Source organism: Cryptomeria japonica, chromosome 8, assembly GCF_030272615.1.
Source record: "Cryptomeria japonica chromosome 8, Sugi_1.0, whole genome shotgun sequence".
NCBI lineage: Eukaryota > Viridiplantae > Streptophyta > Pinopsida > Cupressales > Cupressaceae > Cryptomeria > Cryptomeria japonica.
In genome coordinates, this window is record NC_081412.1 from 507,213,899 (window position 1) to 507,236,301 (window position 22,403).

General features: G+C 38.2%; 1 protein-coding gene across 1 annotated transcript in view; it reads right to left on the reverse strand.

Annotated features, from left to right (window-relative positions):
- Positions 1–5,640: 5,640 nt before the first annotated feature.
- LOC131071147 (PP2A regulatory subunit TAP46) overlaps positions 5,641–22,403 on the reverse strand; it is an 87,541-nt gene continuing 70,778 nt past the window's right edge. The window contains exon 9 of the mRNA XM_058006866.2: positions 5,641–6,221. Within this exon, the coding sequence (XP_057862849.1) occupies positions 5,987–6,221 (235 nt within the window). The 3' untranslated portion in view covers positions 5,641–5,986. The remainder of the gene's footprint in view (positions 6,222–22,403) is intronic.

Genomic DNA, 22,403 nt, shown 5'->3' on the forward strand with positions numbered 1-22,403 from the left:
GTTCGCTCCATTTGCTCAACTCATGAAGTTCGCTCCAAATCTCCAACTCATGAAGTTCGCTCCAATCTTCCAACTCGTGAAGTTCGCTCCAATCTCCATGTCATGAAGTTCACTCCAAATCTCCAAGTCATGAAGTTCGCTCCAAATCATCATCATGAAATTTGCTCCAAATGTTTAACTCATGAAGTTCGCTCCAAATCTCCAGGTCATGAAGTTGGCTCCAAATGGTCAACTCATGAAGTTCGCTCCAAATCTTCAACTCATGAAGTTCGCTCCAAATCTCTAGGTCATGAAGTTCGCTCCAAACCATCAAATCATGAAGTTCGCTCCAAATGTTTAACTCATGAAGTTCGCTCCAAATCTCCAAGTCATGAAGTTCGCTCCAAATGTTCAACTCATGAAGTTCGCTCCAAATCTCCAGGTCATGAAGTTCGCTCCAAATGTTTAACTCATGAAGTTCGCTCCAGTTCTCCCTACCTTGAAGATGAAATCCCTCCAGAGGCTGAGCTTATGAAGTGGATTTCAAATCAAGACTGAACTCTCCTTTGCTCACTTTCACTTACTCACTTAACTTCAATACATGATAACATGAACAACATGAGGTCTTAGAGTGAATGTTCACTCTATAGGAGAAGTGCAAGAAGCTCGCTACATAAGGAATGTACATGAAGTGAAGTTCGCTCTTCAAGAGTAGCACTTGAAGTGACCCTCTAATTAGCAGTCCTTCTTCATTCATAATTGAACTCATGATATCTAGACTTTGTAAACTTACTTCACACTCATGCAAGACTATCCACCTGACGCCTAGCCTTTTGAGTGCCTATACCTCCCTAATGCAAAGGCTAATAGCTAGGGACATCAAACACTACCTAGAAAGCAGGAAAAAGTGGGGGTCCCCATTTGTGATGGGGCAATGTGTGAATACCTCACAACACTACGTTTGTCAGCAAATGAAGAAGGTCTAGTCTTCGTAGCAGAGTCACCAACAATAGTAGTCACAACAGACAAGGGAGTAGTACCATTAGCAGTCACACTAGACGGGCGCAATACCATTAGCAAGAGTATCCGCAGTAGCAATAGTCCTGAGAAGGGGTATCTAAGGGAAAACCATCCACCGCCTAGGCAAAAGCACCAACAGTCGCAACAGAGGCAGAGGCTACCATAGGAGGGGGACAATCGCCACAGACGGGGGGAGGGCCCGATCCATCCACAACAGTTAGAAGGGCACCCACGAGGGGTGAGGGGCAATAAGCAATAGCGGCAGCCTTCACCACGCCAAGGGCACCTACAAGGGAGGTCATGCGAGGGAGACCAAAGACAGAAGGAGAGGCCTGAAGCGGATCCGCAGAGACGGGCATACAGCCAGCGTTCAAAAATCCAGAGGTGAGAGAGTCGTTAGACACCATCATTCATATATATATATATATATATATATATACGTTAGACACCATCATTCATATATATATATATATATATATATATATATATATATATATATATATATATATATATATATACGTATGATGGTATATATATATATATATACGTTAGACACCATCATTCATATATATATATATATATTCTAACCACCAACATTGGAGATGATGTCAAATATATTGAAGATGTAAAAAGATCGAAAAAGATACGATTGATATATATAGATAGAATATTGAAGGTGTTAAAAGATGGAAATACATTGAATGGTACCATGATAGTGATACTCTATACTTTGTAAATATGTCTAAGTGTACACCCTTCTCTCCTGTGCAGATAGAAATGCAATTCAAATTTTATTAGACATCACTCATATTTTGTATCATACATTTCTGTGCGTCCAAAAATACTAACTCTATGTAGAATCCATTGACGTCATCATGCAATCTTTCAAGACCAATTGTTACATGTATTTGAGGGTATAGATATTAATTTAGTTAATCTTAAATGTTAATTTTCAAGGGACTTTTCAAGAAATAATAATCCAAACATGCTTTGTGCAAAATCCTTGTCAATGTTGTGTTGCTTCTTAATCTTCATATAATTTCCGTACAAGTCCAAATGTTTATTAAACATACCTCCATCTGCCTTATCTAGGCCCATGGCTCAATCTAAAGATGTTTTTTAGTTCAGATTACAAACTCGCTCACCTATGTAATAACATATTTCATCTTGTGAAGGAAACTTCTCCAAGGTATTTTCTTTTAGGGCCTCCAAAAACACCACTACATCCATAAAACCTAAACCAGTAAACATTGGTTTGACTCATTATACCATCCAACCCACTAGAAAATGAACACATTGGTTTTGCTTTGGTTGTACTTCGATAGTATCGAAAATATCAAAGACATGTACAATAAAAAATAATGCTACCATTGATCATTTAACAGTCAATGCTCCCGACTCGGATTCTGTTGGCTCCTCTCATGAGGATTATGTCTCCTCTCAAGAAGAAGTTGTGCCCCTCACTGTTGTTGAAGCTCCTATTGATCCTCTTATTGTAGCCTTCTTTCCTGAGGCCCCCACCCAAGCTTCTCGTGTTTTGCAGCCACGACCTACTCCTCTTGGACCTGCTTTTGGTGCTGTTTCATCGCAACTGCTTGTTGTTTTGCAACATCCGCCTATTGTTCTATTGCAACACTTTGTCGACACCACTGATTGTAACCCTACAGAGTCCCTTCTAATTGATCTCTCTATTGATGGTCCTAATGACAGCATCACTTGGACAATAGTTTCTCGCAAGTGGAAGGGGAAGTCTTCTCCGCCCCCAGACCCCCTTTTGTCTGGGTTTGGGTGTCTCTCCCCCTCCTCAATTGGGGTTTTGGGTGTTTTTCAGTTTGACAAGGTTTTCTTTTACCTATCTAATTCAATTTTGTTTCTTACTGCCTTCGCGTTGTTGTTTTAGTTGCCAACATCATGTATGTTGGTGTTATTTGTATGCGGTTGATAGGTTTTTACTGTGTTAAGGGTCGGCACCCTAGTTAACGTTGCTTTACTAATCAAAAACATATTTCTTTTATGTTGTATCAAATTAAAAATATATATATAAATAATGTCAAAATCAAATCTATTCTACAATAAAAATAGGTTTTTCAACATAAACAAAATTTCAATATATATAATACTTTAACAGAAGAAGAGGAGGCATGATGTGCCATTATAGGGTAGAGAGTAGTCATGTCACAACTTATCTGCAAAAAGATTTTCTTAATCTATAAAAACTGTTGAGACATTGACCAGCTCAGACTCAAACCTAGGACCTTCCATATGTTGTTGGAGTGCTCTACCACTGAGCCACTGGCCCCTCTTAGACCAATCCATCATCGGTCTGGGTGTGGCTTATTTCCAACACCAACACCCCCCCTTAAACCACACCCCTTGCGTGCTTGGGGCTCCTAGCCTGGACCTGGCTCTGATACCATGTTGAGACATGGACCAGCTAGGACTCGAACCTAGGACCTTCCATAAGTTGTTGGAGTGCTCTACCACTGAGCTACCGGCCCCTCTTAGACCAATCCATCGTCGGTCCGGGTGTGGCTTATTTCCAACACCAACAAAAACAACCAATTATGTGATGTCACATCAATGCACTTGAATAAATATGACTTAGTGCACAACTATCAGTGTTACTTTATTTTGGTACCATTTTGGACACCTTTAAAAAAAAGCATGTTGATGTGGCATCATGAGTGTTGGACTGGAAACCAACTTTTATAAGTAGGGAACTTGGCAAATAAATTGCTGAACAAAATTGAAAGAAATTTGAAATATCCAAATTAAATTTTGTGAGGTGCAAAATTAGAGTGCTCCACTATAAGACCCTCTCCCTTACTATATTTCATGTGGCAAGTTGTGTAAAGGCAGTAGGTACTCTTAAGTACAAATATACAGAGCTAGGACTAAGTAATTAATGTCCCTCCACCTAAAGGTTGAGGGCAAAAATTACATGTTCTCAGATAAGTACCTAAAGGCCTCCTCTCCAACTGCATGAGCAGGGCTATGTCATTCAAGAATCAACAAATAAATTAATTAGGTTGGTGTGGCACTAAAATTTTAAACAAAACCATTAGATTTAATCAGGGTTATGTACAGATTTAATCAGGGTTATATACACTTCTCTAACTGATAAGCAACCATGAAAATCATTATATTAAATAAGATTGAAATGAAAAATAACTTCTAGTTCTAATTTATCTGTGACCTTGAACAATGAGTTATTACATACAATGGACATTCATATGCACAGAAAACTTAAAAGTTATTGCATGAATGAATGGCATTAATTACTTTATGCCACAACAATTGCTAATACCAATAATAGTTTCTTTATTGCATTCCAAGAAAATGTTGCTGGCAGTCACTAGTTACGAATAGTAAGAATCATGAATACTTGTTTCACTAGACATTTTTGTAACATACAATTGTTCAGGATGCCATTATATTATGTGTAAAGCATGTATTCAACTAATTTCGATTCAGAGAGAACTAATCTTAAAGACATGAAATTTGACTTTAAATCTATGTTACCCGTGGACGCATCCCGAGCTAAAATAGGTGACATCCCCTCATTGTCCCAAAATTTCAAAATTTGTGGGAAATGTCCCAGAAACTTGGGGACGGCAATGATTCTCAAAGGGGACATCCCCTTGTCCCCTATACGATTGGGGATGCCTGAAATGTCCCCTAACCGTCCTGGAGACAACTTCCCAACACATTTAAAATTTGAAAAAAAAAAAAACATTTTTTAATTTCTTTTTGTAGTCCCCACACCTTAGAAATAGTACATTTTCAGGATGGGGGATTAACTGTATTTTGAGAGTGAAATATTGATGGTTGCCATTTTTGTTCAGTTTGTTTCAAATAAGTTATTACTTATTCGAATCTATTGGTTGCCCACATTTTGGAAGGCATGTTGCATTAGATTTATAGATCAAACATTTAATAAATTTAAACAGGTCTGAATCATAGCCAAAAGCACTCAAAAATATGAATAACAGCTTAATAATGAGTTTCACAAACACCCAAAACTTGGTACTGCATAAATAAGCGGTTGTAGGTCATAATAGTAATGGAATACTATCAAAATATCTTCCAACCAGAAAGAAACAATGAACTACATGCAAACAAGTGTTGGCATACTGACAATGAATTGCATATTGAGTATTGACACTAAACACAAATGTGGTATGTTACGTATACATGCTTTATCTATGTTTTCATATCAATATAATTTATATATACATGCTTTATCTATTTTTCATATGAACATTTAAAATTTCCCCCGCTGTCCCCAAAATTGGCAAAAAAAATTGTCGTCCTGGAAACTCGTCCCACCATCCCCTGCTGTCCCCGTCCCAGAAACTCAGGGTAACATAGCTTTATATCTAAAGCGTGTATCTGTAGAAACAAGCTGAATAATGACCAATGGATCAACTATGCAAACAGACTGTAACAAACCACGTTGAACATAGAATCCTTGGCTTTCTGAATCAATATAAATAGGCAAAAATAAAAACAATAAAGAAATAAAGTCACTCGCATGGTCTGTGAACTTCAACGGTAACAAACCCATTCACAATAATTACACTCTTGTCAGCAAGCAAAGGCAACAAATCACTCCAAAGCAAAGCAAATATATAGTCCTAGTAACATCTAATAAGATGGATAGACTTGCTCATAAATTATAGTATTAATGATGATAAAATTTACGACGAGAGTGACTTTTCATGAGATAAAATATGGTTCCCAAAATTACAAGAAATGAGTATTTTAAAACGGTAGAAAAGATCAATCAACAACTGGTACATGCATATTAAACCAATAGCCTATTTTTCCTAGTACTCCTGCAACAGAGGAAAACAAGCAGCCTATAGGTTTGAAAAAGCAAATGCTGATATGATAATGATAGAAAACACCTGTACAATATGTAAGTACACATCTGAGAAAGCTCATCAGGATTTTCCAAATATATATATATATATATATAACAAACTTAGCCACATGGAGTAAGCTTCTTGTTTCCAGCTCCTCGAGGGTTATCATCTTTCCAGTCATCCCAAGCCCTGGCCTTTTCTTCCTCAGCTTCATCACCATCTGTCACTTCCTTTTGACCATCTCTAAACCAAGAGGAATTTGCCTCTTCCAGATATTTTGCATTTTGCTCTTGCCACTTATTCATCATCTCCATTTCCCGCATTCCAGCCTCCTCAATACTCATCGTAGGCAGCCTGGAGTCATTACATAGAGGCAGCAAGAACCAATATTTAGAACTCTCTTCAATTAACTTGTGAGGATACAAAAATGCTATGTGCCAGATCTGAATCATTCATATACAATATTTTAAAGGTACATATCTTTTTTCAACTACTATTTTACAATTACCGTCTTTGCTATTTTCAGCACAGCCAATGCTTTATTAGAAGGGGGAAAATATGACTAGAATTTTAGATAAATTATTGAATACTTGAATACCACAGACCGAAATAAGAAAGGTTCTTTCAAAACTGAAATTGATGATAAATAAGGCAAAGGGTGTGAAAATTGAACTAATAAAAATAACTTCATAGCAGAGCTTGGTAAACTTTTAATAGCATCCTTCTTGCAATAAAATAGAAAAAAAAAGAGAAGATGCGAGAGATAACTTATTTGTATGAAGTTTTTTACCAAAAGTAACATACAAACAGGAATGGCTAAAAGAATATAATTTCAATTAACAATGGTAAATTTCTAGGTTTCATTCAATTACAGACCTTCAAATCTTTGGAGATTCCTTGGAACACTAAGGAAAGCAGGCTGCAACTTTGTTCTCTGGTGGTTCTAAAATCCAAAATGGAAGCAAAAAAGAACTTTATCCATACTACATCCCTATTACCATTTGTATTTCAAAAATGTACGAAATAGAAAAAAATCTGAGTTACCGGGTTCTCCTCTGGACCCCCCTGGTTCGGGTTCTAGTTCGAACTGGTTCATGGTTTTGGGCCTGGTTCGACTGGGTTTGACCAGGGTTCTTAAAACCCAGAGGTGGTTCATCCTGGGTCGAACCCAACCGAACCCAGGTCGAACCAAAGAGAACCATAGAGAACCCAAGGCGAACCCGAGCATCTAAGCGGCCCAAAAAGTGATTTTTTATGCCAAATTTAATTTTTTTTTCAATTCTGCCTAGGTGGTTCATCCTCTTTTTGCTGTTTGTACAAAATTTTCCATCAGTCATGTGTATCTACGCATGGCACACAACGATAATTCCTCAACTTTCACCAATGGCAGCACCTATTCCACAAACTTAAACCTAGTTATGAACGATTTGTATCTTAATGCACCTAAAAATTTAGGGTTTCACACTTCTTCCCATGGCCAATCTCCCAGTAAGGTCTACGGTCTGCTCCAATGCACTGGAACTATATCAGCAGATAGATACTCAAAATGTGCAGTGGAAGCAAATAAAACCCTTCACGACCTTTGCCCAACGACATAGGTGGGAAAATATGGTTGGATGACTGTTTCATGCACTATCACAATTCTAATTTCATTTCAAGACTAGATACTAAAAGAATTCTCTTGGTGAACACGATGGATATTACTAAAAGTAGAGATGCTTTCGAGAACCCAACCAGCAACCTTCTGTCAAATCTGTCTGAAAAAGCTTACATCCCTGCAAATAAGCGTTTCGCTGCTGGAACAGCCAAATATAATGCTAGTGGAACATAATATGGTTTAGTTCAGTGTTGGATAGATATATCAGTACAAGATTGCAGAACATATTTGGCTAGAGCAAGAGCAAATCTGAGCAATTGTTGTTCTACAAAACAAGGAGCCCAGTTTCTGAGCGCAAGTTGCAGGGCAAGATATGAGATATACCCAATTGAAACCTACTATTGAGATAGGGATACTTGAATATTTTGTCATTTTGATATTAAACTTGATGTATGTGATGCTATTATGGTATGATCATGATGCTATGATTACGAGTTTATGTTTGTTTTGTTGTTTATATGATGCTATGTGACATGCTAATCTTAATTATTTGCTTATAGGCTGCACAAATATTAAAATATATATATATATATAAACTTTACATGTTTTTGTACTAACGAACCCAAACCCCTTTTCAAAATTTTGCCGTACAGGCGTACCGGTTCTTCGAACCCGAACCATATAATGGAGGAACCTTCTCCAAAAATCTTCTCGTTTTATTCCTTCCCTCACATAAGAAAATTTTAATTTTAACCACTAAACTGCATGCCAGAAAATAAATGCTATAACAAGCAACAAGAAGTTCATCTCAAAATTAGAGATTGCTGATCTGGAACCCAAGCATGCCCAAAGGACAACCAACGCTCCACAAGGATGTGGCCCCTCCAAATCCCCACATTTCTAGGACAAGGATGTTTTCAAGATGTGGGGGCTTGTGGGGATGTTCCCCTGCTGTCCCACCACTGCAGCTCAAGAACTGGGAATATCCCAGGATGTCTCCATCAAGGAGATTACGTTTCAAGGATCAGCCCCTAGTTTGGGACACTTGGGAACCCTGGGATGTCCCTACAACATCCAAAGGACTCCAAGGAGTCTCCTGACCGACCCTGGGACTTTAAGATATCCCCCATGGCAGGGAAATGATTAAAGTCAATGTTTTCTAAAATATCAAAAATTGTTTTCAATCTACGTGCCACAAACCTTAACCCTAATGGTCTATGGGATCTACCCAAACCCTAAGCACTCACAAAAAAAATTCGTATGTCAAAGTTTTATTTGTAATTCTTAAACTTTTCCTAATACATCTTTTTATAACTATTTTTTCAGATACTATATATATTTGTGCTGCTTCCCCGTTGTTAAACCACCCTCCCACCATTGTCCCCCCTTTTCTATTTAAACATAGAAAGCTAAGATTTCAACAAACTTTAATCAAAATCGGGAAGACTTTTTATTGCTTTGAATGATTGACTGTAGGTCAAATTCATTGCAGCAATGTGGGGATTTGAAATCTTTTGGCACTCCTTCAAAAAAACCCTTGCTGCAGCTGAATGTACGCCCAGTTATCTTTTTTCGCTGCAGCAGCAACCAAGGGTTTTGAGAGGTTCAAAAAATCAAGGAAAAGAGGTAAAAAGCCAGCCTTCATACCACTAAAATCTACCACCATCACACCCATTAGCATTATTTCCATTAATAGGCAATTTCTTTTTCCCTTTGCACCTTCCATCTGAAATATCATCTTCCATGTTCACAAGATGTCTTCCCCAGCTCCCATTTGCACTTGCTCCTTCTCTCATTCACCTCAATCAAGTGAATACATAGGATGAATGGAAAAAGCATGCTCAATATTTCTATTGGAACAAAGTTTTGATTGCATGCTTTGTTTGGTCTAAAAATCGCTTCTTAGGGTTTTGGAAGCTATTTTGGGTTGATCAAATTGAAAAAAACAATGATGGAAGTCTCATGTAAGTTAAGTAAATAATGGATTAAACTTGGTAATCAAATTTAATTGAAGGGTAAGAACTAATGCAATTTTGATTTCATGAATACAAATATGTAGACAAACCCATGGAAAAGGATTTCCATGAAGTCAGCTCATTAAACACAGGAAACTTATGGCTCAATATATTAAACATGGATTAAGGTTTAATAACTTATAAAAGAGATTGAGCATGTACTAACTATAGTAAGGATTACTAAACATTGCATGATTAGAGTGTTAGAAACTTCAATTGTTGTCTTGTGTTGTCATTGATGTCAACCTTTCTTGAGTTGTCATTGATGCCACTATGTGTTGCAGATGCTCTAAAAGTGAATGTTCTGGTATTGTTGTGGTCTAAAAAATATTCAGGTGTTTCCGGAAGGTTGGTGTAGTGAAAGTTCCACTATGTAGGAGAGAGTATTTAATGTCCCAATGGAAGAATGCTTTGCATTGCTCCAGTATGTGAAGATTATGTGTTGCGGCTCTGGATATAATGTTTATGTTTTGTGTATATTGCACAATCAAGTTTGCAAGTCCTCTATTGCTCAGATGGTAGAGTTGGTTGTTAGAGTTTTTGATAGTGAGGTTGTCTGTCAAAACCACTCTGGAGAATGCCTAGTGGCTTCCAGATATGTGGAAGCAAGTGTCGCGGTTTGGAGGACATGTTTATTTGGTTTGTGTAGTGTTCCAAATCAGTTTTCCAGTGATGGTTTGATTAAATTGTGCAGTTATGACATTTTGAGTTTTGTACAGTCAACTGGTCTGGTTTCCAGTTGACTATATCCTACTTGGATCATATTCTTTTGGTCCAGATTTGCTTTGGAGAATGAGTGTAGTTAGCATTTTGGGTTTCACCAAGGCGTGTGGAGATCCGCGTTGTGAAGTTTGCATTGGAGGATAGTTTTGGGCTGACTAGTTGGCGTGCTTTAATGTCTATCTACATGTTTCATTTGATGGTGTCTTTGGAGGTTGTGTTAGCGTGTGCAGTTCATTGGAATCATTTGGAAAGGATGTGTTGTGATGTGTTTAGGTTCTCTTTATCTCCTCGAGTGGACCGGAATGAATATTTTGGGTTTAGGTGGCCAAATTTATGTAATATTGCTTATTTTGTTTGTGGCCAACCTAATCAAGAGTTTTAATGATTAATTTTGTATATAGAGGAGTGTGGATGTGTGAGTGAAGGTATGGGATATGTGTGAATTGACAAGAAGCGGATATGAATGATTTGCATGCAGTTTTGATGTTGGAGTTGTGTGAAAGTCAATGAAGAGCTTTGATGATGATATCTTCAATGTGACAATGTTTTGAGATAGTGTTTGAAGTTAGATGTGTTTGCCATGATATTGGTTGCTTGGCACAGTCGTTCAAGGACAATTTCAGGATCAGGGGATCTTGTTCTTTTCAATTCAGTTGTTCCTTTCTTTGCTAGAAGATAGTACGTCTCTTGGCAGCTCTCTATATCTTGCCCTAACACAGCGTGTCTCAATTCTGCAAGTACTCTCAAGAGTTGTGGGTTCTAGAGGAAACATTGTAATAAATTATATGCATATTGTGAGTGTGATTCTCACCGTGGTTTTTACCAGCTTAGGGTTTTCCACATAAATCTGGTGTTCATGTGTTTGTTGTGTGTTGTGCTTTCATGATTTATTCCTAATGTAATTATATAGTTGTGGTTTGAAGTTTAAAGATCAGAAATTAAAATATTTTAAGGTCCAAATTGATTCAACCCCCCGTCTCAATCCTATGGTGTGTTCAACATAGAGAATGGTCATATGTAAAGCTAATTGGTGACATGATATCAGTGTTACAAGACCTCTATAGAGGCCTTGGGACTATAGACTTGGACTCGGTGAGTTTGCCTGGGACTCTACTGCCCATTCAAGGTAAAAAGTCACAAAAATTAAATAAAAACTTAATGTACTCTACTATTCTCAAATATTCTGAAAACATCTTTGTTGATAAATCATATATATATTGGTCCATGGTATTATCATGACTGTAATCAGTCTCCAGTCTGTTGCAACTTATATTGAGTTAGAGATTTGTGTGATTTATTATGTGTGTAATCTGCCTATATGTGCACATTATATTGAATATCAAAGGTGCTGTTGTAAACATTAATTTTCAAAATCCTAATTGTTGATGTGTTTTTTATGCACTTATACACAGAATAAAATACCAAGGTATCTTATCCTCTCTTGAACAAAATCTTCTTGAATGCTAAGCTATGTGATCATACGTCGTGACTCCAAGGTTCCAAATGTCAGTTCTTGAAGTGTGGATAAGCTCAATCGTTTGATGTGATATTGTTGGAATCACAAGGGGAACTTACGTTTTGCATGAATGTTGCTAGAACATGAATACTTAACTTGAAAAACAAATAGCAAAAAGAATTAAGGGTTAAAAAAGCTAATCTAATTCTAAGAATGTAAGAGACTATGAATGAGTTAGTGAGACTCTACTAGACTTTGCTTTCCCATGCAATGAACTCCACAAAGCTAGTGCGATCTTCTAAGGTAATTTTATGATGTTCAAATCACCACCAATAACATAAACACCATCAATGTGATGCATGTCAATGGATGAGTAGCAATCAAAGTTAAGCTTATGCAAAGAAATCATTCGACCACGCAAAGCATTTTACAATCAGCAAAATACAATTAGTACGAACATGCAAATTTCACAACTAATCATCCACAATAACTTCCATCCATCCCATCAACATTAAAACAAATGGGAAATAGAGACCATGCAAAATGTTGAATCAACACATGAATTCACCATATCTTCAATGAAAATAATATGCTTCTTGCAATAAAGTTTTGGCAACAATTTTTGCCTTCTACTTTACTCCTAATTATTTGGCTGCTAACTATTATCTATTAATCTACTATTAACTTTTACAAATGAGGAGAGCAAGCCTTTTATAGACTTCCCTTTACAAATGAATGGTCGGGATCAAATCCAAATCAATGGCCAAGATTACAAGATAAAACCCTAATTAGGGTTAGTTATAACAAATTTTGCATTACATTTAATGCTTAACCAATGATAAAATTACATTTTATAACACATGTCCCTCCTTGAACTCTAACCAATAGGAATTGGGTTAAGTAAGATAAACAAAATTTGATGAAGTGACATGTGTCACTTGCTCCACTCTTGGATGCATTAGGTTCAATGTATCATTGACATAGCATGACCTTGATTGGTTGATAGAAGTGAGCTGTCACTGCCTCAACTTGCATATCCTTGATTAAGTTGGCCTTCTCCAGTTTGGGAATTAATTGATTGCATCATCTTGTTCATCCATCCTCATTGCACTCTTCGAGTTCCGTCATTCTTGCATTTCACTTGCCTATCATCTTGGAGCTGATCTTCATCACTTGTTGCTAGGTTCTTGCATACCTTGAATCTCTCTCCTTGCCCTCACCATTCCTACCATAAGAAATGCCTTGATATGCTTGAGCAATCCTTGACTTCTTCATGTGATTAGATATCACCTTGTCCTTTCTCCTTGTGAAAGTTCATCCTCTACCTTGAAGGTTCTGATTATCATCTCTGTCCTGGAGCTGATCTCAATCTTCATATCAAGTACCGGCCTGCTTGTACTTGCTGATGAAGCCCTCCTTAAAATGTGTTTGTCTTGATATTCTTCTTGACCTTGGGGTTGCCATCCACTTTCTACAAGTAAACACCTTAAGTTATAACGATAGAAGGACAAAACATAGGATGCAGCAGTTGATCACCACTCAAGTTATTAGAGACAATATATTTGACAAGAAGAAATGCAACTTAGTCTAAAATCAGAAAACTGAAAACCATCAATTTTGAACTGCAAGTGGAGTTTCAGGAATGCAACTGAAATTCTGGGTTGCTGTGATGATGTTGATCAGATCCGCCCTTCAATGCTGGTGGGATTTGGTTGATGAATTCACTCTCTAATTATTGGTGTCTGATTCAAACTTCACCTCTGTTTGATGGAGACTTCGCACCTCTTGGATGTTTGCTGCTGGGAATATCACTTTTGCTGGAGAAATTCGCCTTGGTTGGTGTTGGATTTGCAACTCTCTTGCTTTAAATTCGCTTTGCATCTGATGAATTCACTGTGTTTTTTGATTGAATTCACTATCCTTGATCGAATTATCTTGCAACTGCTCTGCTCTTAAATTAACATTCGTTTGAGATGATCAAATGAAATGATCATCCATCCTCTTTATAGGCACCTCAACTCTTGATGGTTCACATCTCAAGGAAGCCGACTTGTTCATCACTTGCATCAACAATTGATCAATCCCCTTGTTTAATGTGCATTTAGGTCTCCTTGTTGGTTGTACTCACACCTCATCTCTTGGTCATGGATCCTAGAGGGGCGTGAATTTCCAAAGGTCGTGGATTGTTCCTCATCATGGATTTTCACCACTCATGGATAATTCACTTTCCTCCTTCCAAGTTGTTGATTGCATTGATCACTTCATCACTTCACAAATTCACCTCACTTAGTTGCTCATTTGCTCAAACATAAGGATGTTGGATTTATCTCCATTGGGTCGTGGATTTGAGTAACCCATGGACAACTTGCCACCATCCACCTCAAGTCGTGGATTTCTCATGTTCGTGGATTTTGGAGGGTCATGGATTCTTGCAAGTGGAGGATAGTTATTATCATCATTCAATCTCAGCAACTCCAACACTTAGTCAATTAATTCACCTTCATCATGTAGTTGATACTCATTCTCCAAGTCAAGAATTGAGTAAGTACATTGTTTCTCCTTCACTTCATGGATCGACCTCGCCATCTTCATGCTTGAAGCATGGATTTTCTCAAGTCATAGATTGATCATCATCACTCACCTTCATCATGTTGATTTTTTCATCCAATTCATTCCAAAGTATATTCATTATCGCTCATCAAGACATTGAAACGCTACAACTTACCTTCGTCATTGCCTTCCATTACCCCCTAAGTCGTGGATTTCCATGACTCAAGGACAAACTCATTGACTTCCACTTCAAGTTGATTCCATCATTCCTGGCTCGAGTTGATCATCAAAGACCTTTGCTTGCAAACTTGGAGGATTCTAAGGCTCAATTCAATTAAGTGCAACACTTATTCACCATCACCTCAAGGCCACCAAGTCGTGGATTTGAGCATGTTGAGGACAAATTGTTGTACTTCACCTCAAGGTCAGAAATTTCACCCAATCGTCAAATCCTTGAGGTCGAGGATTTTGGCAACTCATGGATTTCTCCTAGTGTTACCTAAAAACGTGTTTCTGGCCTAAAGGCACATGTTCCGAAAATTTACGGGGACTTGGGGACGACCGGAAACGCTTCCAAGCCATCCCTGATCCTTGAAAATTTTCGAAAACCATCCCGGAAACTCATAAACGGTCAACCTTTTTTTTCCGGGTGTCGTTGACCGTCCCTAAGATGGTAGGGGACGCCCAAGCCATCCCCTGACCATCTCGGGGATGGATGGCCGTTTTTAGCGATAGGCACAATTTAAAAATAATTTTTTTATTAAAATAATTTTTTATTATATTTTCTATAAAAATTGTTTTTCATTATTTTTTTATAAAAATTATTAATGAAAGCAATTAAATTTTTTTCATCAAAATTGTTGATAGAAAATTTTTATAATTATTAATATTGAAAGAAACTAAGCGATCAATTTTTTTTAATTTTTACTTAGCTATCGATACCATATTATTGATATCGATATAATATTATATCGATATCATATAATATTGATATAATATTATATTGATATCATATGATATTGATAAAAGTCATACTCGGTTTTAAAGAAAAAAAACATTGGCGGAGCTTTCACGGCAGCACTCAGCAAGGGAAGAAATAAAGAACTCGTTCGAGCAAGGAAAAAGAAGACTATTATAGGCGAAAGGGTTTTTTATTTTCATTTTGATTTTGGTCCGAGCAAGGAAAAAGAAGACTATTAAGTGTCTGATTCAATGATTTTAGAATTAGAATCTAGATTCTAATTTATAAATGTTGTTATGTTGCTATGATGAATGTTTACTGTGTTACAATGTTATATAAATTTCAGATTTCCCTACACACACACACACACACACACACACATATACATATGTATATATATATGTATGTATGTATATATTATGTATATATATATATATATATATATATATATATGTATATATGTATGTATGTATGAATATATGATGAATGTTTATTGTGTTACAATGTTATATAAATTTCAGATTTCCATATATATACATATATATATATAGCCATCCCTTGTCGTCCCCTATTCTGAGAAAAAAAAAGTCCCTAAAAACTTGGGGTAGCATAGATTTCTCCACCTCATGGAATTTAGTTTTATCCACTTATCCCTCTCTTGAAATCCACCTTTAGGAATTCTTAACATTTTTGATTGATTGCTCCACCTAAGCTCTATATGATCATGAATTCATTGAGTTCATCTCTTGAAATCCACCTTTAGGAATTCTTAACATTTCTTGATTGATAGCTTTACCTACGCTCTATATGATCATGAATTCATTGAGTTCGTCCCTTGACATCCTTGCAACATTGACACTGCTTGACAACAACATTTTACTTATTCCACTATCTCAACTCTAAAACTCAATCCAACCACTCCACCATGGACTCCAGACATGAAATATGACTCCCTAAGTTGACTACTTTCTAACAATCGAGGCACTACATCCTCTCACAAGCAAAAGCTTAATAACTAAAGAAACTACTGCCAAACCAAACGACTAAGCTAAAACAACTAACCTACAAGCAAAAAAGTATCAACACTAACTTGGAACAAAATCCATGTTTTGGTCATCTATTGTGAGGAGATATTGCTGGTGCACTTCTTGACAGATTTATCTTTGTATTAAGGGTGGCAAATAGCAGTAATCATTTTGTGCTTTGAACAGCAGTGTGTTCCAAGGGATTATTGTTACTTCTGCTCATTATATCTCTATTATTGTTGACATTAAGGTATCTATGTTACGACAGCAGTCACTATAGTTTATATTTAGTAAATCATTGTTGTTAATTGCATTTCATATATGAATCCCCAAGTGTGATAGTCAATGTGAATTTGGACTTTGCAATGAACACACTATAGACTGGCAAATCTGGGAACATAAACCAATCATGCAAACCGTTTGAATAAATACCTGTCGCCACTCTCGTTTATGAATAAATACCTCAATATGAATCAACTTCCATCAATTGCCAAAAAGAAAAAAATCGGCTTCACCATAAAAAAGAGATATCAGGTTCAAAAATAATTTGCTCAACCATACTCCAAAACGTAAAGACTGACAGAGATATTTTGAAAGTCATATTTTTTTTTGAAAACTGGAGCAAAGATATATTTGGTTCGAATTTATTAAAATCCACTATTGTGCTCTGACAACACATATACCCAATTGCCACGAAGACACCAAAATAAAACCTCTACACGCACGATTTCAAAAAAAGAGCAACGACTTCTACCAGGAATTTACCCATGAATTTGAAAAGAAATCGTGGCCTTACCAAAAGCAACACCCAGCCATGTAAAACCAATATTCCAGCTCAACATTTATGTGATTAGAAAAAAGTCTCCAAAAAATAGAAAATATTCCAGATAGTGCCACCATACTTAGGTAAAAAGAATATTTATAAATTCGTTCAGCCAAAACATTAAATGCACACCTCAGCCAAAAAATGTGCACCAAAAGAATCACATAGAATGGGCCCCACAAAATAAACTGATGTGGCAAGAGAAGCTGAAGTGGCATAAAAGGTTGACCAAGTTGCTGACAATAGACAAGTAAGCATACAACCAGCTGATGCAGACACACAGGCAGCTCAAGCTGTTCAAGTTGGTAAGCAGGCAGCTCAAATAAACCTCAAAATTAACTTTGACATCAATGACAAAAATTCCAACAAACTCGCTCTTTGTCATTGATCTCCAATCTGCAACTTACTCCCCCTGAGAACCTGCTCCCCCTTTGACATCAATGACTGAAACAATGTTGCAATGAACCAAAAACTGATACAACTTCATAAACAAGCCTGCCACTACTGAACCGGGGCATAAAACAATATGATACGTACTCCCCCTGAGTAATACAACCCTTCAATGATGGAGTGAAATCACTCCTAATTGTTGTCTTAACCTTTCAAAAGTATCTTTGGGCAAAGGCTTAGTAAAAACATTTGCAAGTTGATCCTTAGTAGAAACATTGCTAATCACTGACTTGTTCACACAAGAAATGATACTTGATCGGAATGTGCTTAGTTCTAGAATGCAAGACAGGATTTTTAGATATGTTAATAGCACCCATGTTATCACATAAAATAGAAATAGGATGTCTGAAATCTACCTTAGACTCTTTCAAGGTTTGCTTCATCCAAAAGACCTGTGTGCAATAGGACACTACTGCAATATATTCCGCTTCAGCAGTTGAAAGAGAAACAGAAGCTTGCTTTTTTACTATGCCAAGAAACCAAACAGTTATTGAGAAAGAAGGCATCTCCACTTGTGCTCTTCCTATCATCAACTGAACCACCCCAATTTGCATTTGTGTATGTTGCAAGTAGGAAATCATTTCCACTTGGATACCATAAGCAATACTCCATAGTGCCTTTAAGATACTTGAATATTCTTTTGACTGCATGAACATGTGTCTCCTTAGAAGCAGCCTGAAACCTTGCAACATAACCTATAGCCTGCATTATGTCAAATCTAGTGGCTGTAACATACAACAAACTACCTATCATAGACCTGTAGAGAGTTTGATTAGCATCCGGTGATTTATCATCCTTATTGAGTTTACAACCAGTCACCATAGGAGTACTAACAAGAGTACAATCTTCCATTTTGAAACTCTTCAACATTTCTCTCATATATTTAGTCTGATAAATAAATATGCTTTCCTTAAATTGATGGATTTGCAGCCCAAGGAAAAATGACAGCTCTCCCAACATTAACATTCCAAACTCCATCTTCATGTTATTTGCAAAAAATTGACTATCTACACACAATCACTTCCAAAGATTAAATCATCCACATAAACAACCACGATCAGCATATGTTTACCTCCCTCTTTGATATATAAGTTGCTTGCACGCGTAATCCTGATTCTCTAACACAATAAAACCATCAAGTTGTTCTACATATACCTCTTCATTCAAATCACCATTCAAAAACGGCAGATTTAACATCCATTTGAAAAACCTTAAAACCTTTAAAAGAGGCAAAGGCTAGGAACATTCTAATAGCCTCTAATCTAGCAACTGGTGCAAAACGTTTCATCAAAATCTATACCTTCAACTTGAGCATAACCCTTACATACTAACCTTGTCTTGTTTCTCACCACATGGCCATCCTCATTCAATTTGTTCCTGAAAACCCACTTTGTGCCAATCACGTTTTTGTCCTTAGGCCTTGGGACAAGTTCTTGCTGACGTGTTTTTTATGACAGCGCCTAACACAGAATAAAGTTTCCTAACGGTCACTTCACTCTCTCTTGTTCAAAGTACAATTGTATGCTAAGATTGTTGTGATTTCAAACAATCGACTCCAAGGTTCCTATTATCACAAAAGCTCGCACCCTAGCTGAGCTATCAATTCAGCAACCTTGTGAAACATGAAACAACCCCGAAGTGTGGGACCTTGCGCAAGGGGGTTGAATCTTCAGAGAAGGTCGGCTTCTTTCTCAATCCAGGTGCAGGTGTTGAACCAACTCAACATTTCAAAACTAATTCCTAGGCCTATCCTAACAAATTGCAGAGGTAAAGGGAAGAGAGAAATGCTTGAAATAAAAGGAGGTGATGCACCAAGAAGAGATTGTTCCTCTCCCTACCCGAAATGACACAAAGAATCGACTAAAAAACCCAAGAGATGCACAAACTTCAGTTGTATGAGTAACCCCAATGCATGTATGGAGGTTAGAATTTGCTGAATGCCAAAGAGGGGAGAAGGTTTCCCACAAGTCACACTCACATATAAATTAACACAGCATAAATGAGAGAAGAGCCACAAAACATACACCTATGATGAAGGTAAGAAAACATACACAGCATACATAAGTTGAAAGAAGGCAAGAATGGTGATTTCAATTAATTATAAGGCCAATGGCCAACTTACAGCTACAAAATACAGAATAATACAAGAGAAGTGAGAGAGAATAGAATAGTTCAAGCCAACAAGGAGAGAACCCTTTACAATGAGGCTTAAAAGCCTTATATAGAAAATGGTTACAAGAGTGATCATGACCCCTGCATGTTAGTCTGGGAGTGCAAGGAAGTGCATGCACTTGACTTCAGTACTTGCAAGCAGCCTAGCCATACCCACAAAAGGCAACCCTGAGAAGGTGGATTGACTGACCTTCCAAAGTCAGAGTATGCAGACATGACATAAGTCACCACAACAAGCATGGCCCCATACCTCCCTTGATGGAAATCTTGCCAAAAACATTAAATGCACCCATGTGACTCCACAAAACAAAGTGTATAAGTCACCAAAACTGTCGGAGCATTTAAAGCCTTGAGTGTCGATCACACCGTCCGGAAATATCGCTAGTCGGAAAGAAGTCCGGGAATCCTTAGGGTTTCGGAGATCCGGAGAACGGAAAAAAGGGGCTAAGGAAGGAACTTTGAAACCTCGGGGTTCCGGAGTTCCGGGGAACTAGAGAGAAAGGGGCAAGGAGAGAGGGAACTTCGAAACCTCGGGGTTCCGGAGAAGGCAAGGGAAAGGAACTTCGAAACCTCGAGGTTCTGAAGTTCCGGGAGCAAGGAGGCGGCAAGGAAAAGGCGAAACTGTGCAAAGGAACTTCGGAATCTCGGGGTTCCAGGGAACTAGAGAGAAAAGGCAAGGAGGGAGGGAACTTCGGAGTTCCAGAGAAGTCAAGGGAAAGGAGCTTCGCAACCTGGGGGTTTCGGAGTTCCGGGGGCAAGGAGGAGGCATGGAAAAGGCGGAACTGCGCAAAGGAACTTCGGAACCTTGGGGTTCTCGAGTTTCGGAGAACTAGAGAGAAAAGGCAAGGAGGGAGGGAACTTCGGAACTTCGAGGTTCCGGAGTTCCAGAAGTTCCGGAGAAAGCAAGGGAAAGGAACTTCAGAACCTCAGGGTTCCGGAGTTCCGCGGGCAAGGAGGCAAGGAAAAGGCGGAACTACGCAAAGGAACTCTGGAACCTCGAGGTTCCGAAGTTCCGCAGAGAAGAAGAGAAGGGGAAAGGAGAGGAACTTCGAAAACTCGGGGTTCTGAAGTTCCGGGAAAAGAAAGGAGAGGCAACAAAGGGAAGGAACTTCACAACCTTGGGGTTCTGGAGTTCCGGAGAAGGAAAAGCAAGAGAAGGAACCTCTGAACCTCGGGGTTCCGAAATTCCGAGGAAGGAAGAAAAAGGCCAAGGGAGGAACCTCCTCCGGACAAGGCAACACTTCACACTTCATGATTCTTTTGCTCTCTCTTTGATCAACTAGGGCAGTGCTGGTCCATGGAACATATCTTTGATTGGTTCCCACTGATGGACCAAGGGTGTCATAAAATGACAACAGTTCCTTTTTGCAATGGACGTGACTCAGTTGGCTGATGTGATTTGTTGGTAATCCAAGGGGACTTACGTTTGGATAATTCTTTCACTTCTTTGCCGTGGTTGGTACTTCATCATCAGATGTAGCAATTTTGCGATGCTTCTACTTCAAATGAACTGAAATTAAAGGGGAAAGGGTAAGAAAGATCTAAATCTACTCCTAAGGGCAGTCATTCAATAGATAGTGCTCTAGTGGACAAATTCCAAATAAACCAAGCTCTGTTTTGCCAAGATTAACTACAACTCTGCAAGAACCGATGCAATCTTCTGAGTATGTTTAAGGATTTTCACATTGAGAAAGTGCATTTGAATACCCAACAAGGCGCAATCCAAATCACCATTCACAATCGAGCTTAGCACTCCCCCCCACCCGGCCCCTTCTATCTCCCCCCGCCCACCCCGCTATCATTCCCTCCCACCCGGCAAATATATAATACCCTCCCGCAATATACTGGGTGGGTGGGAGTTCTAGTTGCAAGGGGGGCTTCTGCTTGGAGGGTTATACTAGGGAATTTTGAATTCTTCCCTGAGGGGATTTTCCTTCTCTCAATTTCTTCCTTGCTTGGAATTCCAATCTTGGGTGTTGGAATGACCATATGGATAAATTTTCTTTTCTTGCTTTCCCTTCCTGCCTTCCATTCAGCGCTTTTACTTGTACTTAGGTGTGGAAATCATATAACGAAGGAATTTAACCTTTTTGACCTTTCCAGGGTGCCTCGGGATTCAACTTTCTTTCCTTGACATGGGCATGAATTTGATGTCTCGGAGGAATTTTTCATCAATTTTTTGTTTCTCCATGACCTCTTCATTTTAGCATCCATCACTTGACTTGGGCGGAATTGCATGCTTGAGGAGAAACTTTGGCTGGGCTTGACTTTCCTTGGCACCTTGGTTTTGGCGCCCATCACCTGACTTGGGCGCTAGAATGGCATGGTGCTGGAAAACTTGGTGTGGAGCAAAATTCCTCCACACCCCAACTTGAGTGCTCTACCTTGCATTTGGGCGCCCTCTCATGAATGAGCGCTAATTTCACCTTGTCATGGAAAACTTGCTGCAGAGGAAAATTCCTCCATGGCCATATTTTGGCGCCCACCCAACTTTGGATGGATTTCTCTGCCTTAAGAATTCTAGCTTTGATTTTTCATCCATACTCAGGTTTTTGCCCATTCCTGGATTAGGATGCCATATTTGGAATTGAAGTGGTTTCCACTTTTGGAATAGGCGTCAATACCTAGCCACTTTTTGATCAATTAGCCTGCTTTTTCGAACTTTCCAGATTTAGCAATGTTCAAGAATTCCCATTCTTTAGTGTCTGCTTGCGAAGAACCTGCCACAAATAGACTTACCCAAAATAGTAAGTGTTTCAAAATG